The sequence below is a fragment of the Dermacentor variabilis genome, chromosome 7 (genome assembly GCF_050947875.1).
Source record: "Dermacentor variabilis isolate Ectoservices chromosome 7, ASM5094787v1, whole genome shotgun sequence".
NCBI lineage: Eukaryota > Metazoa > Arthropoda > Arachnida > Ixodida > Ixodidae > Dermacentor > Dermacentor variabilis.
The window spans coordinates 165,166,811-165,183,182 of record NC_134574.1 but is presented as its reverse complement, the minus strand read 5'-3'; the positions used below and the strand labels follow the sequence as shown (position 1 = coordinate 165,183,182).

Below are 16,372 nucleotides of genomic sequence, written 5' to 3'. Positions count from 1 at the left end.
ACTATGTTTCATGTTGGTATGCTAAAATTAGTCAAGTCGGGGACTACACCCGATTCCTGTTGACAGGTGCCAATCTGATGGCCCCTTGACAACTTAATCCAGTCATAAAAGTGGACCATTATCTTTTATAACCTCATTGCTACAAGAAAGTGATCTTTGTTTAACATGAAAATGTTTCCAAAAGCAAAGAAGACGCAAGTGCTAAAGAAAGCAAACAGCAATACAAAGACAGAACAAGCATTTATGTGGCCAAAGCTTACACGAATGACAGCATGCTAAATGTTCTATTAAATAGTGACCACTCTCTTCACCAAAACTAAGCCGAACCGTCTCGTCCAAGGGAAAGTTAAAATTTTTTTGCGTCTCCATCTGTCATACAGACAACACGTCACCTTTCGAACAAAGCATTTATTGAGAAGCTTGTGCCCTTTCCTTACTTGTATGCCTTGCAGCTTGGACACCGGGTTTCAGACCCATTCACTAGCAGCCATGTGCATCATCAAACACTTTCTTTTTATGGCTGATGTTGCTCAGCCCCCACTTGGGTGTCCACACAAACTGCACACACAGCAACGTCAGCTAATGCTAAGTTACCACGAGCTGCCAATGGATATTATTAGGCTATGTAGACTCCTCACCAAAAAATACAACAATCTTGCAGTGAAGCAAACGAAAGCTTAACAATGCTCAAAAACCAATTTCATCACGCAAAACACAATTGAAGCAGCAGCATGACAGCCTACAGCCACTACAGCATGCGCACATTGTAGTGTATTTCACAAGCACGATTTTCAGCCCTGACAAATGCAAGACAAAACACTACCGACACCGCAAACCACAATCACCACTACCTTAAAGCTTCAGTGAACACACTCACCGTAGGGAGTTTAGGAGACTTAAAAATTGGGCCCTGAAAACAACAGTAGTGGTTAGTCAGCAAGCCGCGCCTCATGTGGTTAGTCAGCAGTGTTATGTGAATAAGTTAATTCCAAGAGGCTTTACACGACAAGGGGTAGCTGCCCTCAATAGTCTGATAAGCTCTATCCAAGAGAAGGGAAATCAGTTGACAAACTACACAAAGTTGAAGTGACGCCAAGGCAGTGTCAACAGCATGTCCACTTTGTGACAACTGCCACCATTATGTTAGGACCCCGCAATCAATAACAAGGTGGTCTAACAGAAAGACATATTGGTTTAGTCCTATGGTGCTAACAAAATGAAATTATATTTTAGATGTAATAAAATGCTGCCAAAGTCACTGTCCCTGCTTAATATCATCTGCAGATATATAGCTACCATGGTATAACTAGCACGTGTGCAATAGACACCTGGCTGGTAATGCCATAGCAAAGTGATTTGCTGATACTTTAGACAGGAACAGGTAGTCATTAATATCAATCTCGCTGATGCATTCACTTGATGCATTTGTTACTAAAGTTTCTGTGTAATGAACAGTGAGCATAAGATAGCACAGTATGCTTAGTTGCAGGAACACTCGTCTACATATTATGGACTTAGTTCTTCCACACATTGGTGTCCAAATTGGTGTAATTGCCAGTGGCAGTATTTTTCATTATTGCCTGTCATGACTTTAACACATAAACAGGGCATCTTATAAGGACACTACATGAAAAATTTTCACTCTTGCACAAGTTCTCAGAAAACAAAGATCTTTTGTGTTTTCCATGCAGAGAAGAAATCAGCTCTAAAAACGAAACAAAGAGAAACACTACAACCTGCTCAGCCTGGCTATGCTTCTGCATGAAGTTAGCATGAAGCAGCTGCAGAAAAAATGGCCTCGAGAATCAATGCATTGCGGCAGCAGCGAGCTATCCAAAGGGTAGCATACCTGGTCGGTCGTGACCGACTCATGGACGGTCTGCAGAGGTGTCCGCACACTGGACATGGCGACTGTGAGGGGGCGCAACTTTACTGTACCTCTGTGAGTCTGCGCACATGAGAAAAGACAGAATGGGCTATGAGCAGGGCATCACACAATACAGAATCGCTACTACACCATGACAACAATTCTATTCTAAACCATTTACCTTTGCAGTTCATTTCACAGCTTTAGTTTCACACGTATCTGGACAATCGCTAAATGAACAGACATAGCCTAAATGTGCCATATATTCAATGCATTGTTTGACATGTTTTTCAGGACTGCAAAGCAGATGTCAACACTGCTGAAGTCAAGACCTTCCTGCTCATTTAAGATCCTTGTGAAGATTTCCATATGTTTTTTCCAAGCCTGAAAGAAGCCCGCAAAAGCAAGCAAAAATGAAAAGGGAACATTTTCATGCTTTGTGGGCTTTCTTTAATGCTTGGAAAAAGCATTAAAGAAAGCCTATAATTTTCGAATTGACAATTTTACTCCGATTATAATAGTTGAGAAGTCAAATAATCTTTAATAACTCATTATATATTTAGGCAAAATACAAGAAGTAGCCCGATTGGCTACAAGCAACAACAAACAACATTGCCTCGGTTATGTCTAGCTACTTGATATTGCGGCATATGGTACAGACCTCATCATTCCAAACCTGCCAAAAGGCACAAAATGCGCTAGATTTTAGAAACTTGGTCTCTAAGCACCTACAAAGTGCTGCCTTTATTTAGCAGAAAACAAAGACCGCAAATAAATGCACACCTACAGCACTGACGAAATGGCTACCATCAATACTGTCGAACACAAAGACAATTCATGTTGCCTTCAAAGCGCTGAAAAAGTGCTGACATCTATGTAGTAAAAGAAAAACCAAAGTAATCACATATTTTAGACGATGGCACTGCAAAAATCAATGTAGTAAAACTAAATGGAGGTGCAGACTTCATCCAAATCGTTCTGAAAGCAGGATCATCTAAAGCTTGTCCAAAGCAAAATTAACCAGGATCGCATTGACGAGCTCGTTCAAAGCACTTAGGCGGTTACAGCTGTTACTTGAAGCTTAAGAGGAGACTGTGCAAAAGAGCATACCAGCTTCAGCACAAGAAGATCAAAATCGTAAGTAAAACTAGCTGGGCAAAGCACATAAAGCAAATTAAATATCTTGCAAAATGAATTGGGCCACACAACAGGCCTAGAAGTAGGTGCACAGTCGGCACACCTTTGCCAGGAAATGCGTAAGCCACAGAACTGGCTACTCCCAACTCCACTTGAACAATAATGTGTTGCAGTGGGCCAGCTGGTTTTGTGACATGGTGAAATACTGCGCTGAAAAGCAATAATATCTATAGTATCAAACAACACAAAGCGCTAGGTCACATTTAAGTTACTACAAGTGCTGTTCACTGTTATCAAACCTTTCCACGAGTCAATATGTTTTATTTATTAACAGCAGTAAAAAAAAAAAAAAGACCCTTTTTCACACTTTACAATAGTATACACACATATTTATATTCTTTGTATTGAAGGAAGAGCTGCCCTGGTCACATCCAATGTCATTAGACATTCCTTAAATCCAATCAAGAAGTTGACCAAAAGGACCATATAATGAACTACCAGGAATTTACAATCAATTTTGCAGAACAAGATTGCATTACAATGCCAATATGGCTGAGATAATCGGCGAAATGATGCCAGCGTACATTGAGATGTCCTTTAACCCAGCAGAGAATTAATACACACATTGTTGATTCTTTGGTTCTTGAAATTGTGTGCAAGGAAAATTAGCAGAAACTTTTCCTAGACTGCGACCCACCCACACACACACACTGTGCTTGGCAACCTTCAAGAGAGTCCACCCATCTAATCATGCAATCATCGCTCACGGGAACAAGGCGAATGAGAACATGGAACTTCTCCTTTGCGCTGCTCTTACTACAAAGGACAGCCAATTGTGCCCAGCTGTACTGCCACATCTGACATCAGTCACACACTGACCTTCTCTTGGCAACACGTGCCCGTGCATTAGGCTTAACCAAGAAAAAGGAAAACAGGTGGAAAGGGAAATAAAAATACGTGCGCACAAACTTCGAGTGTCAAAAGCACTGGCTTCACCAGCTTTCGCGTGAAACGCAAGGCAGTTCAAGGAACGCGCAAGGCCTGGCGTGGCATTCATCTCCCAAAGTCTTTGCCAGACCAGCGGGAGCCGTGCTTTATTTATAGACTGGCTGCCGTTGCGGAAGGGCCACGGCCAGTGGAACAGCGGTGGCTGCAAATGTTGGCCCAGTCACCTTGGTGCTCAATGGACCGATTTACTTGACTCTCCAGACATGCTAACAAGCGAAGACTGCAAAACTTTTTACAGAAATTAATAAAGTTAATAGCTGGGCTAGTTAGTACGAATGCATTGGCACAAACTGCACGACAAGACGAGACACAAGGTAAAAAAGGGTACATACAAACATAGACTTGCAAAGAGTTTATTGGAAAATACAAAAAAAAAAAACTATTTAGTATACAGCCCTTAATCTTTCAGACAAGAAATACGCCTACTTATGCCCCACATGTAACACAAGAATGTGAATACGCTATCTTTAAGTGCACTTGCATAATTTGTGGCCGTGATAATAAAATCACACTCCGGCTGTATACTAATTAGGTTTTTGGCTTCCAATGCGCTCAATTGCAAGTCTGCGCTCCTCTGTTCCCTTTCTTACATTGTGTACTTGTTTTCCTGAGAGGTTTGTATCAACGCTTCCTTTTTTTTTTTTCTTCTTTTTTTAATTCGTAAACCACAGCATGCTGGTGAAGCATCTCTCCAACTAGTATGTTCAAGCCTTAAGGGACACTAAAGTGAGACACCAAAATAGTTTGGACTGATGGTGCCTTCATTCAAAGATGTAGTTTTACTAGCTTTATGGTAATATTTAGATTATTAGAAGCAAAAATAAGTTCAATTTCTCCAATTTTGTACTGAAAGCCTATGCCTGTTGCGTCAGTGTGGCGTCGTGAATTGTCAAGTAATTTTGTTTTTTTATTTTGGCCCTTGTGCCTCAGTCAAGATTTCCCAAGCTTGCCAAGTTCAGTGCAACTCCTTTAAAATACAATTTAGTCCATCATTACCGATGAAAAATTAACTGTCATATCCATGACATCACGGTGAGCTGGTGTCGCCACTTGTCTTTCGTTACTGCATCTTTTCTCGCTTACCAAACCTCTCCTCACGTCAAGAGTGGCTTTCATGGAATTACAGACGGGTAACTTATAGAGGTGGGCAAATTTATCAACTTTTCCAAATACAGTTCTGATAGTAAATGTCGAATATTGAATGAAATGTCGAATAGTCAATATAGAATACTGAACAAAACCAAATGTTTCACTATCAAATAGTCAGACGTATATGCGTATATTTAAGCAGGAATATTTATTTCGGTATAATTAGGCCCCATGCCTGTACTGAATAGTGCAAAGAAGAAAGCAGTTACAAAAGACAAAGAATCAGTTTAATAAAAAATCACCGTGTCATTAAAAAAAAACACACACACACAAAAAGCCTCTCAATTTCAGAGCCTGTTTGCAAACTACTTAAGCTCTCCAAAGAAGAATGGCTGCTGTATGACTAACTTTCCAAATACACTAAATAAATTATTGCAAAAAAAAAAAAGAAAAAGACCGGGAGCTATGGGGAAAAAAAATCTGCTGAAGGACTTGTGTGCCATACACATCTAAAAGGGCTTGTTGCAAAAAAAGACATCACAGGTTGTAAAGATAAAAGTGCTACATGGCTAGAGTGCCAGAAACGCTAAATCACAAACAAGCAAAAACCATAGGTTGTCATGTAGGCTTCAGCCATTAAACTGAAGAGAAAGCTGGTATTACTCATTTTGTTTCTGCACTGCTTAAATCTTTTGTTGTTATGTCACTTTTGATGATATGCGATATGTTGTTTAGCAGACGGAGAATGCTAAAAAACTTTAACATGTAATTGTTGCGAAATATTTGGTAAGTTACAGATATTCAATAATACTGAATAATTACTTTTATGATAGAAATACTTAGTGTGTAGCACTTGATTCGTATTTGAAACTAGGGCCTAGCACTAGTAAATTACTAACACAACGCAAATTATTTTCATCTTTAGTGTCCTTTTAAAAGAGTCCCGACACATTTTTTACATTGAAGCTTTCTTGCCCTTCAAGGAATGACACTAAGCAAGTGTGAAAATTTAGAAGAAAATTTGCTGATGCCATGTGGCTGAAAGGCCATATACATATAAAAGCAACATCATGCTATATGTATATTTGGCATTATCGAGCCAGGTGGTGCGGCGGCCTGCTGCACTTGACCCGGTGCTAACAGAGTTTTAGTTTGTCCAGTATTCTGGTAAACTCATATGGAGTGGGAATTTTACCAGAGGGGCAGAGGCATGATGCCTGTCCAGTGTAGCCACCTGGTGGCACAGAGCTTAACCAGACAAAAACTGCCAATATTGCAGTAACCAAGTGTATTTTACTTTGCTGCTAGTGTAATTTTTCTGCACCAACATGATTATGCCACAGGCGAAAATTTACACCAGCAACGAAGTAGAATACACTTGGTTACTGCAATATTAGCCCTCTGTATGTAGAATTGAGCTGTGCCACCAGGTGGCTGCACCATGTTCACATTTGTACTTCCACTCATCCAGAAAAACGCCCAGTCCATTTGCGTTTACCCAAACACCGAACAGGCTAAACATCTCTAATGTTACCCGCTTTTGCCGCGAATGTACATGATTTTGTTGCAGTGCTTAGACGGGATTCTGACTTGGAGGCGTTCAGCCGTAATCCCACGGGTGGCAGCTTCCCGTCACTGGTCTCTCGACCAAGTACGTGAACCAAATGTCCAAATCTACAGTTCCTCTCATACTGAGCAGAATTACTATTGCAACAACCGGTCGGTCATCAGTAGGGTAAAACTAACCTGTGTCACGACAGTTTAATCTCAGTTCGGACACCCTATTTCCGGATGAACAAGCCAACGCTTGGCGAAATGTGCTTCGCAATGATAGGAAGAGCTGAAATCGAAGATTCAAAAAGTGTTGTTGCTATGATCGCTTGGCTGCCACGAGCCACATATTTCATTTAATTTATTTCTCCTTAAAGGCCCGAAGGCATCACATAAGGGGGACATACAGGCTTGTGAACCTCAATGATTTGAACAAAAATGCAAAATATGCAGCAGAAATACAACCAGTGAAGTAAAAAGTACAATTGATAATACTGCCACATGCGTATTATTGAAAATATAAAGGTAAACAGTAGTAATAAAGAAAAAAATAAGAGCGAGCAGGTATTTATTAAGACGTGTTAGTGTAAGGAACAGTGGTTGCCTGTGTATGCTAGTGCATTCTTAGTTTTTCACGGAATTGTACGCCTTCAGTGTGCGCCACTATGTGTTCTCGAAGGGAATTCCACACTATTAGGAAAAAAGGATGAGTTCATATATACCGTGTGGCCATTTACACACGCTATTGCGTTGGTATGGCTGAGTCGAGAGGACGCTTTATGTTGTGGTTTTAGTAGCACGTGGCAAGGTTTCGGGTGCCAGAAGAAAGAGTGGAGCAGGCAAAGATGATATATGACACGGCGTGACGCGAGCGGTCACAGACCAAGTGATTGCTTAAGTGACTAAACACTGACGTAAGACAAGTAATTTGAGGTGATGAAGTGAGCGGACCGGTTCGGGATCGATTCCAAATACGCAGTCAGAAGATATGCTTGTGAGGGATGCCAAATGGACGATGCATATTCTAGTTTTGGACGGACGAAAGTTAGGTATACCAGTTTTTTAACATGTTGTGATGCAGTGCTCAGATTACGACGTAAATAGCCCAGTATTCATGAAGCATTGGAACAAATAATTTCTATGTGGCTTTTCCATGATAGCAATGATGTCATATGTATGCTGATGTGGCTTCAACAGAGACATTATTCATGTAGGTGTTGGTAGTGAGGATGTGCTTGCCAGTAAATGACACTGATTTGCACCTTGAGAGATTCAGTGGCATATGCCATTTAATGCACCAGTTGTCAATGGCATGGAAGCCAAGTTGTAATTGCAAGGAGTCTTCATACGAGTTAATTGGATTGTAAATGACAGTTATCAGCAAATAGCCATAGTTTTGTAGTAATGTTAGCTGGTAGGCTGTTAATATATATAAAAAATAACAAAGGGGATAATCCAGCATCCTGGGTACTCCTGAAGTGATGTCCGTTAGTGGGGAGCCATTGTTATTAGCTGAAGTGAATTGCTTGCGTCCATGGAGAAAGTGCTCGATCCATGAGATTAGGCTCCCTGGTAAGCCGAGATTAGAGAGTTTACTAAGCAAAAGAAAATGAATTACACGATCAAATGCCTTCGAGAAGTCTAAAAATACGGTGTCTACCTGTATGTGAAGGTACATGTAATACAAAAGGCAACGAGTGAACTCGGTGAGTTGACTTTCGCACAATAAAAACTTTTTAAAGCCGTGCTGGTTGGGGTAAAAGAAACTCATTGATTCTAGGTGAGTCATTAAACTGGGCACTATTATGTGTTCCAGTAATTTGGACAAAATGCCTTTTTAAAGAAATTGGGCGGTAATTACTAATGTTAGTGTGGTCACCTGTTCTGAAAATAGGTTATTTCTGCTTTTCTCCAGTCATCGGGGACGTCACCCGAGTTTCATGATTGCGTAAATATTAAGTTCAAGATTTTAGCTGATGGTGAAATAGTATTTTTGAGAAGCTTGCTGTTAATTTGGTCACACCCAGCAGACGAAGATAGTTTCAGTCAATTAATTAGGTTATGTATACCTCGAATGGTAATAGTTAACTATTTCAGGCATTTCGTAAAAGGGGAGTTGAGGGCGGTTTTAACAGAAAAGCTTTTCGAGCTACAAAACACTGATGAAAAATATGTATTGAGAGCAGTAGCAGATCATTCACTTTTAATTGGCTCACTATCGGCGTTAACAAGATCTATGGTGTTGATGCGAGATTTAGTGGGCAGTAAATGCCAGAATTTGTTAGGGTTTGATTGAAGTATTGAAAGGAGGTCAGATGAGTAAACCTTGTCTTTTGCGCCCTCTAATTCATTAAGATAGGTGGTATGACTGAACCTGTACTTGTCATTTGTTTTTTTCTGTTCAAGAGAAATTTGAGACGTTTGGAGAACCAGCGGTTGTTGCGGGGATTTGAGAATTATTGTTGGAATTTATTTTTTAATTTGAGAAACGTGTTCTTGAATAACTCCCAGTTAATATTTATGGTTCGAGTCTGATACGGGTGTTCAAAACTTGAGAAAAATTGCAAGTTTGTAGTTAATAGCGTCAAAAGCTTCCTCTCTTGTAGTCAACAATTACTTTATTCATAGGCGATCGCGTTTTGATTGGGAGTGAAATACAGATGTGCAGTAGATTATGATCACTGATACCGGGTAACGTGTTAATTCCAATAATATCATCAGGATTCGATGTTTATAAAAGGTCCAGGGTATTTTCGCCTCTAGTGTAATGTGTTACGACTTGTTGCAAATTGAAGTGTTGTACTAGGTCGAAGAATTGTTGTGCTTCGCTAGACTGAACTGTTTGGGACTGAGAGAAAGGTCCAGTTGATGCCAGGATAATTGAAGTCACCGAAGAGGTAGATTGGTGTGTTCGGAAACTGAATTCTAATTAGACTGTTGCAAAGGTTATCACAAAAGGACTGTTGCTTGTTGGGGGGCCGATAGCAGATGCTAAAGACCAATTTTGATGTTGTGCTATGTACGCAGATAAACGAAAGCTCAAGGTAATCATCATGGAAGATAAGTGAAGATGACAATGTGCTTCTTACAGCAATGAGGACCCCTCCTTCCCTTCAACCCCTCCTGTCATGGCCGATATTGGGTGAAGTTTTGGTAAGTTGGAAAAACGTCGTGGTCTGGAATATCTGGGTTCAACCACATTTCAGATAGTGAGGGTTATCTTATTTTTTGAGGTTCGATCAGGCGCGAAATGATAACCACAGTGAAAATCAGATGACACGTTACGCATGTGTATTGCGCAGTGTCTCTAGTATGCTTGTCGATCGCGTGAGGTAGCAGTCGTAAATTCTGAGTGCACAGTGAGCATGTAAACATGCCTCAAACAATAGTCTCCCACTAAGTGTCTAGTGCGTGCTGTCATTCGACTTCTGCACGCTGAGGGGTGCGATGGAGCAGAAATTCATCGATGAATGAGTAATGTGTACGGTAAGGCTTTCAAGAGTGACAGCAAAGTGCAGCAAAGATGTAGGGACATTGAATCAGGACGCACAGACGTTCATGATTCAGGAGGGCAGCGAAGGAAGCAAGTGTCAACCGACGATCTTGTTCAGCAAGTGGATCAGGCGATCCAAGAAAATTGCCCGTTCACAATTTCTGTGTTGAGCAATTCATTTCCCCAAATTTCACGGTTAGCTCTTTATACCATTGTGAGTGAGAGACTCCAGTATTGCAAACTCTGTGCAAGGTAGTTTCCCAGGATGCTCACTGACCATCACAACACACAGCGAATGGGCACAGCCTTAACGTTTCTCCAGCACTACCATGAGGGAGAAGATTTTTTGAAGAAATTTGTTACAGGGGACGAGACATGGGTCCGTTTCGAAACTGAAGAAACAAAAGAGCAATCCAAACAGTGGGTGCATTTCACTTCTTTCAAGCACAGCATTTTCATTCATACTGATTCACCTGTTCCATAATCAGCCTTTATGTCTCATGTGTACCTAAATTAGGAAATCTTACGAATTAGGAAACAAAGCTAAAACTTTCTATTAAGTTGAAAATTAAGTATGAATCAGTAGTCTGACCTACGCAGCAGAATGGAAAGTATAGGCTTGAAAACTATGCTAACGAAATGTCACACAAACCACCTGTAGCATTCAAATTGTGCCTTCCTCACTTTCCGTGTTGTAGACGCCGTGAGAGGCCTTTGGAAGTCACTCGCCTTCAAATCTTTGCACTAGTCAGAGATACTATTTAACACTGCAAAGAAGCAACTCAGTCCAAGGAAGAATTTGCAAGAAAAATAAGTGGAACAAGGCTGAGAGCCGAGCCAACGACAACACTTTTAAAAGCCTGCTTCAGCATACTCCCCACTAGGTACAATCCACTTGAGCAGAGAGAGCTTCACAAACAATGCCTGTGCTGCGAGGGTAAGGTGGAGAGATAGCAGGCCAGTGAAGAGGTAGTGGTAGTCGCCAATTAAGGACGGGAACAAGGCAAGGAGTGTGCATCAATCGGGTTGGCCAGAGACGGGGAGAGAGCCCATGTGATAGCGCTTTTAGATAACCAGCCCACGCCTTGACTGCCCTTTATTCTTTCTCCCGAGAAGCACAGACTTGGCTCTCCACACTCCTCAGGAGAAAACCCGATAGCAGCACCTTCCTAGGTTGTTCTGCGAGTATGCAAGAACTGCGCTGCAGAAGCTGTCCAATAAATTAAATCAAGAGTCAGAGTACGTGCTCCGCTGGCATTTTCAAGTACAGATTTGACTAAATCATGTGTTTCATTACATTCCAACTAACAAGCCAAGCTCTAACTCGCAGATCCAGAAAAAAAGAAAGATTATTTGCAGATGATGTAGGTTTAGTTGAAAACTATGCTTCCCTGTAGCATACCACTAGATTTGCCATAAGAGCTGTGGTTACCAATTTCCTCGATTGAAAGCAAATGGTGACAAAATTACAATTTTTCGTCCCTTGAGTTTTCTAGAACTGACAAATTCCCTGAAAAAAAGTTCTTGATGGTGAACACCGTGCAAATGCAAATCAACAAAGATTAAATTCGAAATCTTAGAAGGACAATAACAGGACAGACCACGGCGTAATATGTGTAGTCAGCAGTAGCGTAGCTAGGTCGTCTGGCACCCGGGGCCCATAGGTCTTCTGTCACCCCCCTCCGCGAGTGTAGCTGGCGGAAAGAGGGTTGTCTTCAGACGCATATGACACCCCCCCCCCCCCCTTACTGGCCCCTTGCACCCGGGGCCCACGGCCCCCCGGCCCCCCCTGTTGCTACGCCACTGGTAGTCAGTCCACCACACAGTGGTCACTGCTAATGTGAAACATGTCACAACTAGCGCAAAGCCATCAATTAGTCCTTTTGTTAAACTGAGGAATGACTGACAACTGCACTAACATTACTGGCCACTTTTTCCCTGTCACTATTATAGCCTGAAGCAACATGCAGAAGTCTGCAAAATGCAACTCACAGGAAATGCCCAACTCGACTCCCCCTTTGTTCTCTGCTGCATTCATTTTAACTGAACACGATGTGACGCTCCCTGCTATGAGCAGAAGCGTTTCACAGTACAGGACGAGTTATGTTTGATGTCAGGCTTTTGAGCATACATTATGGTACAAGAGCATGTGGAAGCATTGAAAACCTGGCAAAAAATGAACTGCCCCTGTGGTACATTTCCTAATTACAAACAAGCTTCTCTCCAACAGCCTTCAATTACTCCTAACTGCTTCTTGCCACAAACTTTCAATAGTGGATATCCACAGATGGAAGCATACAATTTGGTTCTTTAGAATAACAATGACGCCGGTGCAATTTGCACATTGCTATCTACCACGCATGTTCACCGATGCCTAGCTGCATTCTTCATGCAGCTGCCACCTTCACACCAGGACGATTACAAAGCTTAACGAATCTGCAATGGAGGATAGTAAAAGACCACTGGAGGAAAAGCAGGGTACATGAAGAAAACCTTTTAGGGCAATATATTCCTTTTAGGGTCAACAATTTGTTGGCACAAACCCTTTGCCTTATTGGCAATTAAAAGAAGAAACGTACAAGTTACAAACTTGTCAGCGCCGACCACCACCCCGTTCCAAAGAGGGTGGTGGTCCATCGCAATAACATCCATCGCAATAACCCTGACCGAGATGACGCTCCGGGATTTTGCACAGTGAAAACGGTAAGCTGTCACTGTGTATACGCCGACCAACTCTGAAAAGTCGCTTGCAAAGAATGCGCAACATGTACCCTTTACTCTGAGATTACTTAGGGCTGCTTCCCATGTGGAGTGAAAACGGTAAGCTGTCACTGTGTATACGCCGACCAACTCTGAAAAGTCGCTTGCAAAGAATGCGCAACATGTACCCTTTACTCTGAGATTACTTAGGGCTGCTTCCCATGTGGTACCGGAACCGGAGAACACCGACAGATAAAAGTTGCCCGCGGTTACGGAAGTGCGCCGACGTACTGTTCGCGCGGCAGAAGAAAAAAGTAAGTGTTCGCAGCCGCTAAAGCGGCGCAAAATGACCTTGAGAGGGGGGGACTAGGCAGCGCAACACAGCGGGCCTGTTAGTTCATCGTAGATGCATCCGGCCACCGAAGTGAGCTCTCGGGTTACCTCGAGACGCGGCTGCAACAGCGACGAACAGCACTAAAAAAAGATGTGGAAAAGAGACATCGCACGATTGAATGCTGTTTTCCGTAGGGATTGGAGGGGAGTACGCAGTGCGATAGACTGGGCGGTCATTTTTCGCAACACACTGCATTACATCTACATCAGGGCGCGGCGAAGCGAGTTTTATTCTGCGAGACGGGGCTTCGGAAGTCTGTCGCCATTTTTGCGCCAAACAAGAAATACGTGAGACACGCCCGCGTGCTATTATCGCGCCAACCACGACAATCACGCAGCGTCAAGTTACAGTTGGGTTTCAAAATAACGCCGATTCGCCAGCAAACGGCAACAGGACGGATGTTCGCTGTCACGCCGTGCTCTCCGCGTTGGCCTTTTAATAAACAAGAGCTCGTCGCAACAGCGGTTGATACAAACCGCGGCGCGTGAGCTGAGAAGATACAACCGCGAGGCTGTGGCGCCAGGCAAATAACGTATAAAAGAAAAAAGCAGCGCGAGGACATCGCCGTTCGCAGATGCAGTCGCAGCAAAACGGGGGCGGTTGATACACGGTCTCTAGGGCTAAGCCTACCTTGCCTTCCGGGGCTGCCCCCTTCCACGGCGAAGTCTCGCTTACCGCCCGCTCTTTCTCATCTCGCCAGCTGTGCGCGGCGGCAGCAGCTTCGCCAAAAAGGAGCTCGCGGCGTTTTGCCGTCGCCGGATTCGACTTGAAGATTGTCGATCGCGCAGCTCCGTATATGCGCCTAGAGCGCAACGGCGAGACGAGAACGCCGAAAATGCACAAATACCAACGGACAAACTGCTAGCAGCCCATCGCCCATGAATATTCCAACGGCCAGGCCAAGGTGCACCCCGAGCAAGTTACTTATTTTAACGTCTTCTGAAAGCTTCGTCGCCAAGTAAGAGCTACGGCGAACATAGCTCAGTTTCAGCTGCGGTTTACAACCTGCGAAACCAACCGAAAACGAAACAAGAGCTTGGTAAAATCGGCGCACGAAAGCGCGTTCACGAACGAGCCCACAAACAAAAGCGGCGCACACACGCACAGCAGGAGCTATGCGCCGGGAGAGAGCGCGAGGAGGTCGCTCGATCGGCAACGTCGACGGGCAACAGCAAAACGCGGATTTAATGCGTTCCGATCCAAAACCTGAATATTTAGCGCTGCGCGTGCTGGAGACGCTAGACTCGCGACGAGAAAGCCTAGGCCTGCTCGGCGCCCCCATTCACCGCGAGCCCTAACCGGTGCTGGTTCTTTGGCGTGTAAAATGGCGAAGCGCGCGGACAAGTTTCGGGCGTAGTACGCCCAGCGCCGCAATCGCTGCGGAAACAAGGACCAGGTACGGCGGAAATTGTATGCTCCGCGAGGTTCATGGCTGAATGGTTCATCAGCAAAATGAGCAACCGCGATGACGCACGAAAACGGCCGCCCGTAACCAGCACCTCCACCTTGACAAGGAACTTGATATTTACGTTTTATTTTTTTGTTTCGCACCTGAAGCCCTGTGTGCGATTATTGAGACGAGCGAGGCTGCGCGCAACGGTCATGGGCGAGATGACCCCCCCCCCCCCCCTCAAAAAAAAAAAAAGAAGGGCGTCGCGCACGGCCTACCTACCTACCTAGGCAGACGGCGAATCTTCACCACAGTCGCCCTTCGCGCGGTCGTCGCAGCAACAAACCGGTGCGATCCAGCGCTGGAGACTCGCGCACGAGCATTATCCCACCAAGGCGTGTGCCTCTGCCGTGGCCTCGGAGCCGTCATCCAGGTTTGAAACAACTGTCTAGCGGCTCCCGGGAGATGAAGCACTCGGGAGGGTCGGGGTGGCGGGAGGGGCGACGCGAACACACCGGCTCACATGCACACACCGATGGCGGCGGATCCGGTGCGGACGGCGGCGCCGACGTTCACGATGCCGGCGGCGGCGCGGTCAGACGACGACGGAGGAGCCAGCGACTTTTCCGGTCCGGGGCAGCAACACGCTAGGCCTAGCGCCACCGCTGCTGCTGCTGCCGCCTCGCAACCCATTACGGGGCTATCGTCCACGAGGGGAAATTCGGAGGACGCCGCCGCGCACAGTTTCTCGCATCGGCACACACACACAGACTCTTCTCTCGGCGACGAAGGCCCGCAGCAGAGAAGCCGCGCACTTCTCGGGTAAAATGAATGAACAAAAATAAAAACTAAATCTTCACACGGCCGACCGTTCTGAAGAAACGGAAAAGAAAAACGGAGGGCAGTCCGAGCTCTCGCACGGCGATCACATTGATGCTGCCATGTCGCACAATATGGCGGCCATCTAACGCAAGGAAAAAAAAACGAGCTAAAAGAAAAAGAAACAAAAGCAAGAACGGGAGCTGCGCTGCGCGCCGTGCGCAGATTGGCAGGCCCGGATTGTCGGCTGCGCACCGCGTTGATTGGTCACTTGCTATGAGTCAGCGCGGTCACGTGACTCAAACACGCCGCGCCGGCAGCAGCCAGCCATCGCAGCAGCGAGGCAACAAAAGGCAAGCCCCCAATGAAAATATCAGCAGTACGCCAGCAACAAAGGACGCTGCACAGCGCAGTGGCTCAGTGAGGTGCACGTTGCGAGAGCGAGTTTTTGTGAGCGCGGCTTCACCTGGCTGTGCTGTTCGCCCCCCGCCGGCTGCAACAGGTGATTCTGCAAAGGGGCTGACGGGGAGAAAGACCGGCCGTGTGTCGCGCTTCTGTGTTCGCCAGGTCTAGTCGCACATTTTACGCTGCAGCTCGATCGGCACTGCAATGTTTACGTTCGAAGCCCCGAATGGGCTTCCGATCGCGTATAACTGTGTTGCATATGTTAATCTATGTGCACGGGGGTGAAGTGGACACAGCGTGATTAGCCGTACTACTCAACTTTCGGTTTCGCTGCTGCTGGGGGCTCAGTAGTGCTTATTCTACACGCCGCTGACGTCCTTTTGTTAGCAAGGTGCTCGCAAACAAATGTTCGGCAACATCTGGAAACATTTCGCGGAGCGAAGGCTGTTGCTAACTGCTCTTGCTTCACCCTGGTGGATTGTGTAAGATAGGGTGAATAGGAACCGAAAAACACAGAGC

The 16,372-nt window shown here is 44.7% G+C and overlaps 1 protein-coding gene across 24 annotated transcripts in view; it reads right to left on the bottom strand.

Annotated features, from left to right (window-relative positions):
- Positions 1 to 16,372, bottom strand: part of LOC142588429 (MAP/microtubule affinity-regulating kinase 3-like) — a 164,209-nt gene that overhangs the window by 41,130 nt on the left and 106,707 nt on the right. For 15 of the 24 annotated variants that reach the window (XM_075700142.1, XM_075700143.1, XM_075700132.1 and 12 more), the window contains 2 exons: positions 1,850 to 1,948; positions 878 to 910 (listed from right to left, as the gene is read on the bottom strand). In XM_075700142.1, the coding sequence (XP_075556257.1) occupies positions 878 to 910; positions 1,850 to 1,948 (132 nt within the window). Of the gene's footprint in view, positions 1 to 877; positions 911 to 1,849; positions 1,949 to 13,869; positions 14,035 to 14,911; positions 15,616 to 16,372 lie in introns of those variants that run through there. The other 9 variants (XM_075700146.1, XM_075700139.1, XM_075700157.1 and 6 more) reach the window with 7 other exon arrangements.